The following is a 16,543-nucleotide window of genomic DNA, read 5'->3' as shown; positions in this document are numbered from 1 at the left end:
AAAATTCTACAAAAACAGTTTTTGAAGTAAAAGTAAAATTCATATTTTATTTTTATTTATTTATAGTTAATACGTATTTTTATATTAATTATTTTGAAACATTTCTTATTAATTTACCGGTACTTCCTATTTTTTTTTATAAATATCTACATTTTATTTGATTGTATCTTTTATTGGACATTTTGTACGCTAACTTTATTGTTCACTTAAAGTGGACCTATTATGCTATATTGGAAAAATATATTGTAGGGCCATACCTATACAAAACTGGTCTGTGAAGTTTTGTGCTTAACATACCAAACAGATCCCCCATTGTAGCCATGCCTCATACTGCTCAAACCCCTCTTTTGCAGCCCTGTAGAGAAACACGGATTTTGGGTCCTTAGCTTGAAAAAAAAGAAAAAAGAGGAGGCGGAGCTAATGCCTGATCAGAATTCTACCGGAGATAAAGTTAAATTCTGCTGTGATAAAACGCCATCCTGTTCTAAACCACATCAAGGATTATTTCTGAAACAGTATGGAGCTCAAATGCCTTTTCTCTTGCAGGTTTTTCACAAGGTGAGTTCCTTTTTTTATTTCCTGCTTTTTAAACACATGTGCTCTCCAGTACAGGTTAGCGCTGAGTGTTAGCGAGGCTTGCTAATGTAAACAAAGACGAGATTACGTCCAAAACACGTCAGGCATTGTTTCTGATAGCAACTCTGTGGCTCCCCCGCCGATTTGACGTCAGATCGACAGCAAATCTGTATCCGCTCGTTCTACCCCCGTTTTTAAAAGATGTGGGTACGGAGGAAAAGAGAAAGGGTTTTATTTTCTGACGCTGCGTGTGTTCCCCGACACATATTTATGTACAAAAGACATCAAAAAGTACATTTTGCATGATAGGTCCCCTTTAAGTGTGAAGCTTCTAGGTTTGTTTGTTGTTGACACGGATCATTTGTGTGACCTAAACAGCAGGAAGCTGACTTTAATGGCCCCAGGGGTCAGAGTGGACACACACACACACACACACACACACACACACACACACACACACACACACACACACACACACACACACACACACACACACACACACACACACACACACACACACACACCACACACACACACACACACACACCACACACACACACACACACACACACACACACACACACACACACACACACACACACACACACACACACACACACACACACACACACACACACACACACACACACACACACACACACACACACACACACACACACACACACACACACACACACACACACCTCCCTCTCTAAAGTGTACAGCAGCAGCAGGGACCCCCATGCGCCTGTCACCACTTAACACACTCATATTGACACAGGCAGACCTACAGGCAGCTCAAACATGCGCACGTAACACCAGACGGGCATTACCGAGACAAATGTGCTGCAGCCAGGCTGGGCTAGCCCCTGCTTTGCATGAAAACCAGCAGCCAGTGTTCGGGAGACTCCCCGTGTGTGAGCTCAGAGCAGAATACATTATCAGGGACGACTTTGAAATCTTTTATTAAACGAATGCTGCAGCGTTTGAATTGACCAGATGAGTTAAGATGTACTGTTCTCTGACCAGGTTTCTGTCTTACAGGTGAAACTGAACCTGTTTTATATGTTCCATGTCCTCTTGGACTTAAAATCACACTGTACAAATATATTCAATTCAATATTCCATCCCTCACATACTTATGGATATATAATAACGTATACTATATTTTGTTTTTGTTAATTTGTAAATTCAACATGTATATTTTCTACTTTTTTTTAAATTTGTATTGTTCAATGCCATGTCTTTTATGCTGCTGCAACACAAACAATTCCCAGATTGGGATCAATAAAGTACTATCTTATCTTATCTTATATATGTTGCTCTGTTGGAGGAGCCTGTGACTTAAGATGTTCATTGCCATGTCTACACTGTAGCTAATGTGCCAATGACAATAAAGCTTTGAATCTTGAAAATAGGCAGGACTGTATGTCGTGTTTTGATGTCAGGGGCGTCCCATTTCACATATCTCAAGGCTTTCATTGTCATAGCTACAGTGTAGTTATGACAATGAAAATCTTAGGTCACAGGCTCCTCCCACAGAGCAACACAATAAAACAGATAATAGTGCAAGTAAATACTATCAAATAGAATATAATAGAAACAGTGCAGAATAGTCTATATACAAGTAATTGGAATATTGATATATGTGAGTTGCAAACAGACTGTTAAACACCTGAACCTTTGAAAGAACATCCACAACATTCATCTGATGGCCTGTGGGATGAAATATCTCCATTCTTTCTCATGATTGTACTCCTGACTGTTTTTTTAATAGATACATGCAGCGTCCGTCTCCCTCTTGGAGATCTGTATTCCCAAGAAAGGAGATAGAGGATGTAATCAAAAAAACATGAGGGGTTGTAAGAATCTCCCTTGTTGTGATTTGGGGGGAACAGACCAACACTCCCCTCCTGTGGCACTACCAGAGAGCTACACACACACGCTCTCAGATACACACACAACACACACGCTCTCAGATACACACACAACACACACGCTCTCAGATACACAACACACAAACACAACACACACGCTCTCAGATACACACACACAACACACAACACACACGCTCTCAGATACACACACACACAACACACAACACACACGCTCTCAGATACACACACACACAACACACAACACACACGCTCTCAGATACACACACACACAACACACAACACACACGCTCTCAGATACACACACACACAACACACACGCTCTCAGATACACACACACACACACGCTCTCAGATACACACACATAACACACAACACACACGCTCTCAGATACACACACACAACACAACACACACACTCTCAGATACACACACACACTCTCAGATACACACACACACACACACACACACACACACAACACACACACACACACACACACACACACACACCACACACACACACACACACCCACACACACACACACACCACACACACACACACACACACACACACACACACCACACACACACAACACACACACACACCCACACACACACACACACACACACACAACACACACCACACATCACACACACACACACCACACACCACACACACACACACACACACACACACTACACACACACACACCACACACACACACACACACACCACACACACACACACACACACACACACACACACACACACACACACACACACACACACAGCTCACTGTGCTCTGCTGCTCGGAGGTAGATAAGGCAAGAGTCAGCTGCACACATACGGCGCTCATTACTCACGGCAATATGCAGGCAGAGAATGAGAGAGAGGGGGGGTAGAGCGTGTATTGTGCAAACAGACGGAGTGTGCAGGGCTTAGCTTAAAGAAGGTGATAGCCTAATTTCTCTTCCTCAGGGTCAGGCGTTTGATAGAAAAGCTCAGTCGCTACCAGTTCTCCTTTCATCAATTCTTCTAACTGATATCTTTTATTCGCTACCAAAAGGGTGAAGCAGAAAAGAAAAATAATGATGTCGGGTGTAACGGAGCGGTTTTAGAAATAGATGGAAGACAGATGGTTTCTAAAAGTATCCAGGTTTTAAATTTGGACAGAAAATGTCACTTGATTTTGAAGGAACCACTGATTTCTTTTTTGTATTCTTCGTTTATTCCCCTGGTTAAACACTGGCTCAGAATATTTCATATAATATTATTTTTATCCGAAGGGAATTTGTTTTCAAATGCTCCATTTAAGAATTAAATAAGAAAAATAAGAATAAATGAATAAAATATTACAAATAGAATTGTAATATCTATATGTAAATATAATAATTTTGAATAATAATGTGTAAATTAATAAATCCAAATTGACGAAGTAAAAGTAAAAATGTGGACATTTAGAGTGATTCCCCCACAAAGAAAAATAAATACAAATATGTATAAAAAAGTAAGTAAATAATAGTTATAGTAATACTTTTTTAATGTGTATATTAGAGGTTTCTATAGCGTTTCTGAAGTGACTCGAGGCTTCCGTTTGATTTTTAATTTTTCGCGACGGAGGGTTTAGCGAGCCGTCACTAATCTCTTACCTGACTGTGAGGTGGGTATCCATGGTAACCGGGGTTTAGCGGCTCGTCGTTCTGCAAGAGGAGAAGAAGAGAGCGGTGTGAGAGGTTTTTATAAAGAAGACGAGTGTATGCTGCACGAGACGGTCCAGAAACGTTTACATGTCGGGGGGGAAATGCACTCTCAGACGCAGCTTGATTTGTCCTTATTCCTAAAAGACTATTAACAAATATTCCTACTAAGCTTTTTAAAAGGTCAATGAATGAATATATATACCTGTTTACCTATATACCCTACAATACATACATGCCTTTAAACTCACTCAAGCTTTCAAACTCTGTTTCTGTTCTGATTTTATGTAACGCGTCTTTGAGCATAGAGAGGCGAAGTCCCTCCCTTTCCGGTGGAGCTCCATGGGACCTTATTTCGGAAAAAGTATATATTGAAGTCAATGGAGAGAGAAAAGTTATCTTTCGATTCCGTTTGAATTGAGCCACGAATTACACATATGATGTTTGTCAATTTAAAAGATAATTTTGCAAGTCAAGAAAATACAAATGTGTCGTAAAACTGTGAAGTAACACTTTTTGTGTGTGAAACCGCTCAATGAACTACATCTCCCGTCTCGCACCACACACCAAGACGGCCGTCACGTTGGCACATTTCACTTCTTTCTTTCAGAATGAGGCGGAAAGTATTAAAAGAGGTGAAAATCACTCCAAGTCTGGGCATGTTGAGAGCTGCACATACACACAAGGGGAGTTAGTCGGTTCCGTAAGAGCCAGCATGCAGGACCGGGACTCTGGGATTTGTAGTCTTTCTAGTTGCGTATTTTTCATAGTCTTATATTTCAACAGTTTTACGACAAAATGTGACTTTTTTCACATGGAAATTATTTTTAAAGATTGACAAACATCATATGTGTAATTCATGGCACAATTCAAACGGGATCGAAAGATAATCTTTCTCTCCCCATTGACTTCAATACATACTTTTTTGGTCACCGGAAAGGGAGGGACTTCATTATTATGATTATAAATATGTATATTTGACCTATTCCTCCAACTTACTTACATCATTATGTCGAATGCACTTTATGTCCTTTTCTGTCATGTTATAATTATAGTGTGTTGCATTGTTGACCGATTGTCAAGGCAAACCCTCTTAATCTATTGCGCATATGACAATAAAACCCTTTGAATGCTTTGAATAATAAACTTTAAATGACGCTTAGTTACACAATAAAGTCTAAAACAAGAGCAAAAAGTCACTCCCCTGAAGGAAAAAGACCTCGGAGTAAATTAAATTACCCGTAGTCTGTGTGGATGCCGTGACTGCTGAACCACTACAAGAGTTTTAATATCCAGACCTAGTAACCAATCAGAATCCACTACAGAGGGCGACCCCCCCCCCCCACATCTCATCGACCCTGCCCCAGAAACCAGTGTTGTGGTTAATTGCTCTGTAATTACTTTTAATTAGATTATTTCTGTCTCTCTCTCTTCTAACTATTATTTTCTCTCCTCCGTGTCATTGCTGCCCCGGCAAGAGCGGCGGCCATTGTTTGGAGTTAGGTGAAGGGGAAAGACAAAAGGAAGGGGGGAGGAGGAGGAGGAGGAGGGGAACAATGGAGGAAAGTTAACGAAACTATGATATTTTGACAGCAGAGAAAGAGAGGGAGGGGAGAGGGAGCGAGAGGGAGCGAGAGAGAGAGAGAGAGAGAGAGAGAGAGAGAGAGAGAGAGAGAGAGAGAGAGAGTAGAGAGAGAGATAGATCTAGATAGAGAGATGTAGAGATAAGAGAGAGAGAGAGAGAGAGAGAGAGAGAGAGAGAGAGAGAGAGAGAGCTATCAGAGAAATACAGATTAGGAACTGTTTACATGAGACCTAAAAGCAAAGAGAACAGCAAGGGACAGAAGGACAACACTTTTGGAAGGAAGTCACAAAGAAAAGGGCCAAAGAAGTAAAGAAGAGAGAAGCTAACGTGGCTAACAGCTAATGACAGTAGTTGAGAAGTGTGAAGGCTACAAGAAGCTAAGCTAGTGACACAAAAGGCTTCAGACAAAGAATGAAAGACACCGAACTCCAACAAATGCTTCCTCCCAATCTAAATAACCCGTAGAATAATAAAGTCAACGATTTGATATCCACCAGAAGTTTAAGTATGATCTCAAATGTCCTAAACGTAGCCCTGTGCTAGCTTAAAGTAGCCATAGAGGAGAGCAACATGACGTCACTTCCTGGTGAAATAGCGGCCTCGCCCACTTTCCAGTGAACACAAGGCATCGGCATTCTGATGCTAATAACACTAATGCTAATAACACTGATAAGGCTTAAGTCAATCGTCCAATTAAACAGCTGTAATGTTAAAAGTCAAAGAGGTGAATACTGCATTGACATTTACAAAACACTGAAGAGCCACTCGATCACCGGCAGACTGACAGGTTATTGATCCTCTGTTGATTTAAATTCAATCCATAAATCGACGCCCATCATCGATCTCCAATGACATTGTTTAATTGCCTTCCCGTCCGACCATCTTAATTGGCTCCTTGTAGAAAGCCCAATAAGACCGCATTATTATTTATCTTTTTATGTGATTAGCGAAAACTTCTCAATCTGTATTTACCGCCCTATAAATGAGAGTGACTGCTTTCACCCAAAAAGGGGCCCGGCCATGAGGTAGAGGTGAAGTACCCGGATGGACTGCTCTCATCTATAGGGAGCAGCAGAGAGCCGTTAAGAGGGCCATCATGACTCCTCAAAATGCAATGGGACAGTTCAGTTCCCTTTGTCCGAAACGATCGAGCAGAAGACAAAAATGCAGAGGCGAGAAAAGCGAGTAAACGCAATCAAACGTGTCTCTGTCGGCAGATATAAGCCACACAGTGAGTGTATATATTTGTATACACATTCAAACATATTTATTTGACTTAAAACCATTCAGTTTAATATGTAATGTTCCATCTGTCACATACTTATGTATATACAATACCTTCATTTGTAATTCAACATGTATATTTTATGTCTTCTCCTGAATGTTGCACGTCTCTTGTTTGTTTGTTTGTATTTTTGATGGCACTTTAAAACAAAAATAAATAGCTCTACTCATCTCATTGTACCTGTATAATGACAAGAAAGGATTCTATTCTTATTCAGAAGAAGGCCTGGTTATAACTGACAGAGAGATGACACCGTAGTGTAGCCTGCCGGCGTTCCTCGCAGAAAACATGACCGCCTGGTGAGACTCATGCTTTCTCCCCTCCAGTCTCACAAGGGAAAAAGGGGGGAGGGAGTAAAAGAGAAAGATGCATGTGTGTTTTTTTTTTAAATGGGGGATGGGGTGGCAGTCCCTTCAAGCTGCTTATATTTTCATTCTAGCGGAAAGAAATATCTTAAATCTGCCTGATTCAGCAAACAGCTTGAGAGTGGGCCGTCGTAATGAGAGCATTTGGCTTCTGAAGAGTGTCAACAGAGTTAACCTCTTGACCCTGACCCTCTGGAGCTAAACCCCCGCGGAAATCACTTCCTGATCGCCAGCCGACGGAGGGTGAGGGTCCGAGACGGAGGGTCACGCTGACACACTGTTTACAGACTAACAGCAATTAAAACGGGGCTAGGTTTAGCGACACAAAGTCTTTGTTGCCTCATCAAGAAAACCACGACCCCACTGAATCACACTCTTCCTCCTCAGACACTAAATTGTGTCTAAAGAGGTCATATTCTGCTCATTTTCAGGTGTATATCAGTATGTAGTGTCTCTACTGGGACATGTCTCCATGCTTTGATGTTCAAAAAGCTCTTTTTCTCATACTGCCTGTGCTGCAGCACCTCTTTGTTTCCTTCTTTGCGCTGTTGTGATTGGTCAAAAAGTTGTCCCGACCCTTAAGGGGCCTACACACCAAACTGACACCAAAGAACACGTCCCGACGGACCCGACTGTCGCACTGGAACACACCACAAAGACTTCAGCCGACGGCCAAGTAGCACGTACGAACTCCGCATGCGTGAGTGGCAATAACTCTCCTTACCAGCAGGCGGCGGTAGTGTGTATTCGTCATTCAAAAGAGGCAACAACCGGAAGACAGACTGCGTGATACACCGAGAGAAGAAGAACAGACTGCGTGATAGAAACAAACAACAAATAGCGTGTGCGTTCCATTTTCCCTCTACAGCGAGAAGCTCATGGGGCTTTCCCGAACCTGTGTCGAGAGCTGGAGTGAAATGAAACCTCAGATTTGCCTTCTTAATAGTTTGTTTGGGTCCCTCACTTCCGTTTCGCTTCTCATGCACTGATTCGCTAAGCTGAACAGCCAATCAGAGTGATTTATTTGGCCGACGGCCTTTAGCCGACAGCCTCCCGATTCAACATGTTGAATCGGGAGGCTGAAGGTGTCGGCACGGCCAAAAAGACGCGACGGGGCGGGACACACCAATCTGAGTAGGGCGATAGGACGCTCATCGACGGCTGAAAATCGGCTTGGTGTGTAAGGACCTTAAGTCTATCACGTACAATGTGTTGGAGCGCTAGCCAATAGAAGCGTGAGTGTTACATAGTGATGTCAAAGTAAACAAAGGAGTCCAATGGAGGCGTTTCGGGCAGAGGGGGAGTTGGTGGGTTTGATCCTTTGCAGACGACATATCAAATATTATATAAAACTGTAATAATGAGCCTTTGAAAAATAAATTCAAAGTTATATGCAGCTATTTGGGGGCAGCGCTATTTTACAACATTATGCACTTAAGCCAATTCCTTTTTTGTGTGGAAACCAATTGGCAAAGAAACCTGATTCTAAGAAACTTGGACATGTGTATTCTTATAGCAAAAACAGATGTGAGGATGACGTGCGGACGAATGAGGGAGTGTCTAGACGGAGCAGAGTGAAAGAACGAGGTTAAAACAATGTAAAGAATAAGTACAAATGGTAAAGTTATTTTCTTTTGATGCAATAAGTTTTGACTCCATGTGTGTATTTGCGTCCAGACCCTTCAGGGCCGTCCTCTTTTTTTTACCCTCGTCTGAAAACAGCCTTTTCTTTGTCTCCACTCTCCACTTCCTGTTTCATCTGGAACCAATTTCCCCCCTCGTGCCTCGTCCCCAGGGGGAACACTCTCCTTGGTGCGCCGCAATTACAGGAGGGGTGGGGGGTTGGGGGGGGGGGATGGATGGACAGGCTTATATTCAGCGAAGTACTGAGTGTGTTAAAAAGGTTCAGCAGATGGAAAGGTAGAAGGAGACGGGAGTTTAGAGCAGGATCCTTGGGCAAAGTCAACGAGACAAGTCTTCCTATTTTATGTCGAACTGAGTTGCATGTTGGGAGTTTCCGACACTCGCTGCATTTCAATAGAATTTAAAGCACCAAAATGTAGAGTTTTGACATCAAGGCCAACAAATCAGCTATGAAAGTGTGTCTAAATATACAAATATGAATGTTTATCTAGCACATTTCAGACACAAGGGCAATTCAAAGTGCTTTACACAATAGAAAACGAATCATAAAAGGTAGTTCTATTGAAATCTAAAACGGCAAAAAGGTTTAAGCCTTAAAAACTCAGCGTTAGAGCAGACGTCAGATGTTCTGGAAGTTTTCGGTGCATAACAACTACTAGCTGCTACTTTCACGACAAAGTACGTACTGTAGCAGGTGATTAAAGTGTTTTAAATCAGCGTTTCTGTCGCATTTGAAGGCAGAGTAAAGGCGGTGGATTTACTGCAAAAACTGGGAGGGAAACTGTAAAAACAAAAACCCAAAATTATACCCAGACGGTGAAATGATAGAGTGGTTCCACAGTGGATAAAGTGGAAGGAAAGAACGGGAGAAAGAGGAGGGGTTTACGTAGAAGAAGTAGAGGGAGGAGGAGGAGGGTAAGCAACATCTGGAATCAATCTGTCAGTAAGTAGAGAAGAAGGAGGGAGGAGGAGGAGGAGGAGGGAGGAAGAGGAAGGGTGGATGGATGGGGGAAGGACAAGAAGAGAAAGAAATACAATAAAAAAAATGAAAGCAAAGACAGACGAGGCGGTGGGGAGGAATGTGGGGAACAGGACGACCAAAGCCAAGAGAAAGGGAGCGAAATAAAAAAGCAAACGGAGACAATGAGTCATAAGCGAGGAATGCCATGTGATTTATATTTTCTTAACGGGGTGGGGGAGGGGATCGGGGGGTCTGAACTTGATACCTAGTTTTCAGAGAGACTCGTGTTTACCCAAACTAAAAGCACACATTCCCCGACCCCATGGCACTGCTTTTTTAAAAGTGACTTACATGCCTTGAAACGTGTACAAAAGGCACCCATTTATGCCTGCCATGAGTCTACTTTTTGTAATGGAAACTGAACATGGCATGCAGCACTAAGCCTGCAAGTTTCCATTAAGTTAATTCCATATAGTTTGGGAGCCTTTGAAGGCGCCGGCGGGCTGACGGTGAGGGTTTCAGACGGTGAGGCTAAAAGCACAGAAAAGCAGTCACACACACACACGTACATAAACACACACACACTGTATATGTCGCAGACTTGGCGGAGGGTAAAAAAAACCTGAAAGGGCGTCGCTCTTGTTTATTTTCAGTGTGTGTGTGTGTGTGTGTGTGTGTGTGTGTGTGTGTGTGTGTGTGTGTGTGTGTGTGTGTGTGTGTGTGTGTGTGTGTGTAACTAACTTGCTATTTTAGGAGAAGGGAAGAAAGTTGCCGGAGCAAACGGGTAAGAGAAGGAGAGGGAAAAAAAGAGGCAGCAGAGAGGGAGAGGAAGGCCAAATGACATGAGGTCAACAGATGGTGAGGGGAAGGGGGGAGAAAGGGGGAGAAAGAGGGGGGGAGCTGGGTAATTAAGGGGGCTGCTGCAGGCATCCAGTGGACCCTAACAGCCTGAGGAGGGGGACTGGGGGCTAATATATCATGAATCCTATCACCAAATGGAGGAAAGGTAACACCTGCTGCCACCCAGGCCGCACCAAAAAGACCCAAATCCTGCAAAAGCATTACAGAAGTTATCTTTTAGTCTTATACTGTTAATATTTACATTAATTATGTGACTGCTATGTTTCCTGTAGTTATTGAATTGCTCTTTTTACTGGACTGTTACAGTTTTATTATTATTGTGCTGCTGTGTTTATTGGATTTTTCTAACTCTGGCACATCAATTTCCTTTGGGATGTATAAAGTCCTATCTTATCATATCTTACATTACATTTCATTACATGTCACTTGTTAGACGCTTTTATCCAAAGCGACTTACATACTCAATACTGTGGGCAATCCCCACAGGAGCAATTTGGGGTGAAGTGTCTCAGGGACACAACGACATGCTGACTGCAGTGGGGTTTGAACCTGTGACCCCCTGATCCCAACACCTAAACAACCCACTGCACCACACGCCTCCATCTTATATTAACGATGGGTTTCTATAACAACTCAACCAATCACAAATGTTTACATTGACTTCTATTTGTTAAGTTAATTATGTGTGTTTCTAGTCAATGGATTCAGAAAAGTAATCGCGTATCTGACAAAACGTTTAAAATAACAGTATTTATTTATATAATAAAATAACACCTGATAGCAGTCACATGGTTTATCAATGCTTAGAGTACAACATATAGTATGGACTGAACCCGAATCTCTCCAGTACTATTTCTTATAAACAATGCCAATACAAGATTAAGAGTCTTTTACAAACAGGGTACACACACTTGTGCTAAACCCAATTCTAATACTGACTTTCAACAGTTCAGCTTACCATTAATAAGCATTTTGACAATAAAAAAAAAATACTTTATGGTCCTTGGTTAATCTTTAAAAAGGATTTCATAAATGGTTACAGTAAATTTCATTGTTTTGTATTTTCTGTTATTTTATTTGTATTTCCGCCACTGAACATGACTTTAAAGGTGTGGGTATGTAATTTTGGAGAAACCAGCTCGAGATGCGTAGAATTTGAAAATACACAACCGGAGAAAATCTGCCACTTCCTTACAGAGCCCCTCCTCCAACACACACGAACGCGCACATGACCAATGAGGGCACGAGATAAGTTTGTGCACAGATGGAAGGCTGACAGGCAGGTAGGCCATCCAGTTATTTTAGCCGGGCCGGCTAAGATGATTGGTCGTACTTTTTACAGTACTACGGCTTCCACAGATGACATTTTTTTATGGATTTTTTGTCAAAGCACTTCAGATATTCATTGCTATCGGGATGTTAAGAGCATTCCATGGAATATAACAACAAGTGTATCTCGAGCCGGTTTCTCAAACTTACCTACCCCACCTTTAAGTTCTTACCTACCTTAATCATTTTTGAAACTTGTTTATCATAAAGTTAGTAAGTTATTACGCCATAAGATCTGAGGTCTTTTATCAAAAACGATGTAATCGGATAACTCACAGGTGAGCTATTCGTTTAATTAGCTTAGCACTGCCTTCCCTCTTTAACTAACTCCGTTTTCTTGTAACTTGACTGTTAATATGAATATCTAATTAGCATAATAATGACAAAAAAACGCTAAACAAAAGGAGGGATGGAGATCTAAGAGCCAGAATCAGGCCAAACTACTTTTAACATCCTCGCTAACATCCAAACATCTGAGACCCAATCATCCGTCATGTTCACACGACATTTTTGGCAATCTTTTATTATCAGCAGCCACAAAACTCAGATGAGTCAATAAATCACTAAAGAGGGAGGGGGGGGGGGGGGGGGGGAATGGAGATGAAAAGTGGTAATGAGGATCAAACGGAGCTTCTATAAAATGCAGAAAGTGATGCGGAGGGAATGAGCAGAACAGGCCGAAAGGCACGGGACACAGAGTGATGGATGTGGAAGTGATACGCTCCCAAAAAGGTATCAAAGCCATAATGATGAGGTTGGAAATGACAAATGCAATAGAGATGGGGCGATGTAACGACAGGGAAAGAAAACTCAAAAGAGGGAAAAGGGGGAGAGAGAGCGAAGATTAATTGCAGTTTGCTCTCACGCTGAAGGCTTATTCCACAGAACCATTTTCAGAGCGAAATGTAGCCACAGAATGGGAAAGCTACACCAAGCAATTTACTTGTTGTTGGCATTTATGTCCTTCTCTAAAAGAGTGGGAGTTAGACACCTCTGATGGGATACAAGTTTTTCCAATCGGACGGCAACATAACACGTGGCCCGAGGGCTTTTCGCTGGGTGGATTTATTGATGGCTTCTCTCTGACTGCTAATAACAACAGATGACCTGCAGGAGTGTGCAGGACTGTTTACATTCCTCTCTGCTTCGGCTGCATTGTGTTAGAAAGTTTCTGGAAAATAACAATACTGTTGCAAACGTGGATTGCAGAGTTAAGTCACTTCTTAAAGGCTGCAACGAATGGTTCACAGCTTCTTTTATAGAGTTGCGTTTGAAATCTACAGCAACTTTCCAATTGAGTGGAGCGGAAATGCGTCAGCCTTTTAGCTGCGTTCCTTCTCAAAGTCTCAAAGTCAAAGGTTTTTTTTATGTGTTTTGGGTTAGATGCCTGAAATGAAGCTGACGGGATTTTTACGGTTTGTTCCACGACATAAAATAAGTCAGTAAAAACCCCACTGGTGAATGTCTGAAGCTTATGTGTGTCTTAAAAACGGGAGAATGATAACAAGTGTCCAAATGAGACGACTAAACGCCATTACGATGAACATTAGCCCCCTTTAGCTTAGCGGTGGTGAGTTAAGTCATGTGACCGTGATGCCGTTTCTTTATAGAAATGTGCAGGAATGAGTCCTTAAACTCAGAAATTACTTAACATTTAGCTCTTCCGGTTTCCTTGGTCTCAAAGTCACCTTTTTAGGGTCATGTGACCATGCTGTAGTTCCTTTATAGCCCAACATTAGCCTTCTTTAGCTTAGCGGTGGTGACGTGAAGTCATGTGACCGTGCTGTAGTTCCTTTATAGCCCAACATTAGCCGCCTTTAGCTTAGCGGTGGTGACGTGAAGTCATGTGACCGTGCTGTAGTTCCTTTATAGCCCAACATTAGCCGCCTTTAGCTTAGCGGTGGTGACGTGAAGTCATGTGACCGTGCTGTAGTTCCTTTATAGCCCAACATTAGCCGCCTTTAGCTTAGCGGTGGTGACGTGAAGTCATGTGACCGTGCTGTAGTTCCTTTATAGCCCAACATTAGCCGCCTTTAGCTTAGCGGTGGTGACGTGAAGTCATGTGACCGTGCTGTAGTTCCTTTATAGCCCAACATTAGCCGCCTTTAGCTTAGCGGTGGTGACCTGAAGTCATGTGACCGTGCTGTAGTTCCTTTATAGCCCAACATTAGCCGCCTTTAGCTTAGCGGTGGTGACCTGAAGTCATGTGACCGTACTGTAGTTCCTTTATAGCCCAACATTAGCCGCCTTTAGCTTAGCGGTGGTGATGTCAAGTCATGTGACCGTACTGTAGTTCCTTTATAGCCCAACATTAGCCGCCTTTAGCTTAGTGATGGTGACATGAAGTCATGTGACCGTGCTGTAGTTCCTTTATAGCCTGACGTTAGCTTTTTACTTCTGGAGATTGCATTTACGCTTCAACAATCAATCATGAGGAGATTATCCTTCTGAACAAAACGTGTAAGTACCATAAATGTTTGTTCACCAAAAGCCAATGGAAAGATCCCATTGGCTTTTTGTCTAGTGAGCCCTTGTGATGCAAACAAATACATCACCCCTGCACCACTATTACACCACCACTATCAGACATGTCTTCTGAACTTTGAAAACAAAGAAACAAACTTGTTAAACCCAGGAATATTTCACAACTGAATTTTTCATTATTCATGACCCGGTGGCAGCTGTGACAACACGGCGATCACAGCTGACCCCATGTGAGGGAAACACTGAATTGACATTTCGCTGTGCGTGTGGGAGGAGATGGAAGCACATGTGACAGTTTGGGGGCAGCCATGGGGAGGGAGGGGGAGTAAAAGCATGTCAGGAGGGAGGAGGAGGGGGGAGAGGTGACATGATGACCATAAAGGGAGAGCTAACATGGGAGTGTCATGTTAGGGAGCTGGCTTAGAGAGAGAGAGATAGAGGAGGTTTAGACGAGGAGATGAGAGAGAGAGAGAGAGAGAGAGAGAAGAGAGAGAGGAGAGAGAGAGAGAGAGAGAGAGAGAGAGAGAGAGAGAGAGAGAGGGTCTATTTCTTATTTTCATGAAGGGTGCTTCTTCCATTTGTCTGTTTACTTACAGCGGTGGGAGAAGATATCTTACTTAAGTAAAAGTAGAGACAATATCTGTTTTTTTTATTGCACATATTTCATATCATTCTATTTCAATGTAAATACTGCTTTATTTTACTATATTTTCTTATTTTTAATGTTTTTTTAAATAGTTCTCTTTCTGTGTTTTTTTATTTTTTATTTTAATTTTATGTACGCACCACGACACCAAGTCAAATTCCTCGTACGTGTCAACCTACCTGGTAAAAAACCCGTTTCTGATTCTGATAACAAGTAAAAGTGTACTTAAGTGCAAAAGTATCTGCATCAAAATATACTTAAAAGTACCAAAAGGAAAAGCGCAATGGCCCATTTCAGAGTCATATATATTAAATGACTTGATTTGGATTATTTATGCTTTAATGTGTTCATCCCAGCTGTTGAGAAAGAGCTCATTTGAATGAGTTTATAAACCGCTGATGGATATTTTAACCTATATTATATGTCATTGTTGATTTCTATTTTCTTGAAGGGTGCTTTTTAAATGTGTCTGTTTACTTACAGTGGTGGGAGAAGATATCTTACTTCAGTAAAAGTAGAGATAACAAATAGTACTCTGTTACAAGTGAAAGTCCTGCATTCAAAATTGTACTTAAGTGCAAAAGTAGCGGCATTAATTATACTTAAAAGTACCAAAAGTAAAAGTGCTTGTTATGTGTAATGGCCCATTTCAGAGTCATATATATTAAATTACTTGATTTTGATTATTTATGCCTTAATGTGTTCATCCCAGCTGTTAAGAAAAAGCTAATTTTAATGACTTTTTAAACGGCTGATGGATATTTTTAACCTATATTATATGTGATTGTTTATTTCTTAGTGGATTTCTTTTTTATGTTATCAAAAAACAAAAATATTAAGGTGAATTACGTCGACTTTAAGCACAGTACTTCATTACATTTCCCCACTGTTATTCCTTTTTTGCACAATAAAGCATGTTGACTGTAACTGAACACCGTGTCCACAGGAAGAAGACACAGAACACACGAGTTGAGCAATCTGTGTGTGAGGAATTATTAGCTTATCGTTGCCGGTTCAAAAGTCAAGGGTGAGTCCTCCGCTCAAAGTTTAACAGCGAGAGCTAGCTAGTATCGTGTACGAACCTCTGTAGTAAATATTAACACACCTTAGTACAAGCTTTGCCCCTCAGCAGAAATATTAACAATCTGCAGGTGTTTCTCTCCTTTCTGTGAATAATGCAGGCGGCTAACTTCTGAAGGACACTCAGATTATTAG

At 41.7% G+C, this 16,543-nt stretch overlaps 1 protein-coding gene across 3 annotated transcripts in view; it reads right to left on the bottom strand.

Annotated features, from left to right (window-relative positions):
• LOC117479975 (RNA binding protein fox-1 homolog 2-like) overlaps positions 1-16,543 on the bottom strand; it is a 67,734-nt gene that overhangs the window by 45,119 nt on the left and 6,072 nt on the right. For 2 of the 3 annotated variants that reach the window (XM_034127083.1, XM_034127084.1), the window contains exon 2: positions 4,121-4,171. The exons of the other annotated variant lie outside the window; for it this stretch is intronic. In XM_034127083.1, coding sequence (XP_033982974.1) covers positions 4,121-4,171 — 51 coding nt within the window. The remainder of the gene's footprint in view (positions 1-4,120; positions 4,172-16,543) is intronic. 3 annotated transcript variants of the gene reach the window in all.

Source organism: Trematomus bernacchii, unplaced genomic scaffold (assembly GCF_902827165.1).
Source record: "Trematomus bernacchii unplaced genomic scaffold, fTreBer1.1, whole genome shotgun sequence".
Lineage (NCBI taxonomy): Eukaryota > Metazoa > Chordata > Actinopteri > Perciformes > Nototheniidae > Trematomus > Trematomus bernacchii.
Note: the sequence above shows the minus strand (reverse complement) of the source record. Positions and strands in the feature narration are given on the sequence as shown.